This window comes from Anopheles maculipalpis, chromosome 2RL (genome assembly GCF_943734695.1).
Source record: "Anopheles maculipalpis chromosome 2RL, idAnoMacuDA_375_x, whole genome shotgun sequence".
In the NCBI taxonomy this organism is placed as follows: Eukaryota; Metazoa; Arthropoda; class Insecta; order Diptera; family Culicidae; genus Anopheles; species Anopheles maculipalpis.
Genome location: NC_064871.1, coordinates 91,820,688 through 91,824,484, shown reverse-complemented (window position 1 = coordinate 91,824,484; position 3,797 = coordinate 91,820,688). Strand labels below are relative to the sequence as shown.

General features: G+C 44.2%; 1 protein-coding gene across 1 annotated transcript; it reads right to left on the bottom strand.

Annotated features, from left to right (window-relative positions):
• Positions 1–578: 578 nt before the first annotated feature.
• LOC126568449 (uncharacterized) lies at positions 579–3,092 on the bottom strand. Its single transcript, XM_050224928.1, has 2 exons — positions 2,420–3,092; positions 579–751 (listed from the first exon to the last, which is right to left on the bottom strand). The coding sequence occupies exons 1-2, from the start codon at positions 2,988–2,990 to the stop codon at positions 579–581; spliced, it is 744 nt and encodes a 247-aa protein (XP_050080885.1). The 5' UTR covers positions 2,991–3,092.
• Between the last annotated feature and the right edge of the window lie 705 nt (positions 3,093–3,797).

The following is a 3,797-nucleotide window of genomic DNA, read 5'->3' as shown; positions in this document are numbered from 1 at the left end:
TTACATTCCCTTGTCCCGCATTTTCTCTCTCTGACGCTCTCTCCCTTGCTTCACGCCTTCTATCCACAAGGAAGTTAGCATGCAGTTTGGAGATGAAATTTGTTCCCAACCCTATCCGAACTTCTGGTATAGCCGAACTTCATTGAACTCTGTTTGATAGCTGTTCCTGCAATCGACATGCTCGGTACTAGTAGTACGCATACACGAGCGACTACAAACGTTACTAGCTCTTCATTCCAATTTCCATTTCCCGCGTGGGGCGGGTTTTCGGTAAATATTTAAATCAATCGATAAAATGCAACGCACTAGAGTCAAGCGGTCTGTTAGGGAGTTGGTTGGGAAACGTTCATACAATTACAATTACATTCCCCTGTGAGAAAGAACTTGAAAATGATACGAGTTATGAACTGAGTTATAAATGTAAAGGGACAAACCTTTTTTTAGAGAGGGGGGGGGGGGGGGGAAGAACCCCTCACGCTACACACAGTGATGCAGTCATGTATTGGTGGTTTAATTGAATTTCTTTTTCAATCCCTTCCCAATAGCACGTACTTTAACATATCATCCACAGCGCATACTTACACAGAGACATGGTACACAAAGCACTTGTAGCCGGCCGGACGCTCGAGGAAGTTGTACACCTGGCCCTGGAAGGTTGCCCGTCCGGCATGTCGCCGCTGGGCTTTTACATAGCTGCGGGTCGCTTCGCCCCACTCCTGCGGTCCGCCCCGATCGACCGATAGCTGCAGCCCTGCGAAATCAACAGGTATTTCCCGTATCCAAAAGAGAGAGAGAGAGTGAGAGAGAGAGAGAGAAGAAAACAGGAAAGAGGAAAAGCGTGCGATTAGACATCCTGTTCGACTACCGCTGCGTTATTTATTAAGGCGGAGAGCGAGCGAGCGAGAGTTAAGATTTGAAGTCACTTTGAGTTCAATATTTTAGAATGCACTTAGAAGTGCACTGCACTAGGCAAGGCAAAACTACCGTAAAACAAGAGCTAACTTCTTCTACATAAATCATTCGCTCAGCATGCACTGAGCGCAAGAGCGTCGGTTTCAAGCAGTCATCTCAACTCTTGTAGTTGAGTATGGATTCCTGAGCTTTAGCTTTACTTCCCTTCTGGTTGATTGGCAAAAAACGCCTCTAACCATTTGTTTGCGTTTCATATTCAAAACCATCATTTATTCATTTTCTTTGCTTGTTATCACCTTTTGGCGGTGAACTTTTGGCTGGTCTTGGCATCCAACATAAACCACCAAAAAAAGGCCTTGCACAAAATTGTCTACGCGTGACGGTGCTACTTTTGTTTACTTTCAATTTCAGCTTGATAGCGAAAACTGGACCAAAACTTTTCGGCACACTCCGGTCCGGTTCGGTGCTTACTTTCTTACCGGTAGGGAAAGAGTGTTTCAAATCGATAAAATGGGCTGTTGCGTTTCTTGTTTTTCTGTCTGTGGGACTGACGTTCGCTTTTTGCTTAGCGATCGATTATATTCTTCGTTATAGTACATTACTTTATATTTCCGTTTGTCTCATGTTTATGATTTAATGTTGGAATAGCTGTTTTCTTCATGATTGCATCGATGTATTTACACATTTTGTCACATTTTACTTTTTGGTTCGCATTTGTTTTTCCTAAAATAAATTTCATGGTTTCTTTAAATATTTTATATTTTTTACTTTGCTGTTTATCATTATCTTTTGCACATAATAATCGTGACTTTTTACTCTGCACGTTGTGCAATTATTTAATGCTTATTTTACGTCTTTCAGGCATATTTATATTGTATATTGAATCACTTCATCAATTCTTATGAATGCTTATCAAAAAGTTTACAACTATGTTTCGTTGATCAACAAACAGAATGATGCATTTTTTCTAATTTATCTTTGTTTAAAATTCCTGCCAAATTTAAGTTAATATTTCTGTCGAAAAACGAAATTTCAACTCAGTTATACACTGCTTGTACGTCAAACACGGCGCCCAACACTTCAACAATCACTATACTTATATTTCAAACTACTACATTTCGTAGCATATAGACCTGTCTGGAACCAAACTACAATTCGATTCGAACACAACTTCATTTCAAGGCATTTTGGGCAGTAGATTTCCATTCAATACACTCAATTGCCATTCCTACTCAACAGTCAGCCTCAGCAAGTGAACAAAACGGAATGCAAGTGCTATCGGGAAGCAAATCTACCTGCTAACAGCTCGTTATTTTGCTTTTTAACGTTTGCATGGACCCGGAAAATTGCCCCACTTTAAGGTGCTCTCATTCTCAAGTAAGCTCTCATCTAGCAAAAAAAAAGACATCCTGTGCATCGGAACGAATCGAATTGAGCGGAAATCTCAACCGAAACGCCAATGCCACTAGTAAAACACTACTCTCTATTTGGGAAAGAACTCACTTACCGATAGCATTCAAGGACGTCTGTTCGCCGGACGCCACCATCGCAGCCGTGGCCGTTGACTTGCGCTTGAAGTTTTTCTGCCTCATCGCCGCATGCCCGCCCCCACCCGCCATCTCGACGATCGTTACCGCGGGCGAGTTGGTTAGCAACTTTCCACCGACCGGCCCATACATCAGCTGCTCGTTGAACGCGATCCCAAGCTCTTCCAACCGTTCGCTTCCATCGCCAAAGCTTCCAACGCCGGGACTTATCGCCGCACCCGTGCCACCATTCACAGCACCAACATTCCCACCCACCAGCATCCGTCCGCCCGGCGTTAGCTGACCGGCAAGTGGGCCGCTAGCGTAGCTACCATAGCTGCCACAGAGTGCGCCCCCACTTCCGCTGATCACCTGCACCGAGGTGGTCCGATCGTGCAGCAGGTTCTCGGCCTCGTCCAGCGACATCAGCTCCGTAATTTCGCCGCCCTCGCTCATGAAGGATGCCGACTGGGAGTGGGAGGCAAGGTAGCTGAGCCGGGGCGACCGGTTGATGTTTTCCGCCAGCGTCGGTATGCGGTGGTGCTTTGCCATTTTCACCGCACCTCCGAGCGTTCGTGTGGCTCCCTTTGATCTTCGCGTCTCGGAGGCGAGTGGCCTGCGCCTCGCCGTCTCTGCCGTCGCTCCACCGTTAATGATTGGTGCCTTTTGGATCAGGTGCACCTGACTTCACGCGGAACCCAAGGTGCCACTACTGGAACGGGCCGAACATCGGTTTAAAGCTGACGGAATCGTTTGATCCCGGGTGTGGTTTGTGAGCAGTTGAGCTGATTATTCCGTAATGGATGCATTTCCAAGCAGAAGAAGGCTGCAAATGAAAATAAAACAAAAACAATTCGAAATTAGCATGCTTAAGGCAGTTTTGCTTTGGTTTGTTGTATTTCAGTTTGGAAAAATGGACAGGATTATCGATCCGAATGCAACAGCAGCTCAAACAAATTTCATCCTTAATTACAAAAGTAAATATGTATTATTTGTGCACCGAGTGTGGCATTTGTATGTTTCCGAAAACAAGTCGAATCATTTATTAACACGCTCTTTGATGTTGATTAATAGCGCATCTGAAAGCTTCTAATAATGCTAATGGGTGGTGAAAGGATACGATTCGCGGTATGTGCGTTCCCGAAATGAGAACGTGTGTTTGATTGAAATGACGATTTACTGTTCTTTTCTAGTGTTATTTTAATTTATTTATTTATGTTATATTATTCCACATAAGCATACTGTTTATACAGTTGTTAGTAATTTGCTCTGTCTTTACAAGAAAAGTTACATGCAGCGCCCGAGTAAACCGTTCAACTGTCGGCGGACAACAAGCGAAGCGTTTTATAGCACAGTTCA

What these genes read in the sequence shown, in the direction of transcription:
- LOC126568449 (XM_050224928.1), bottom strand. Translation starts at nt 2,990, where the DNA reads ATGGCAAAGCACCACCGCATACCGACGCTGGCGGAAAACATCAACCGG. An exon ending in GACGTCCTTGAATGCTATCG is followed by an intron (nt 752 to 2,419) that starts GTAAGTGAGTTC and finishes TTGATTTCGCAG; the next exon opens with GGCTGCAGCTATCGGTCGAT.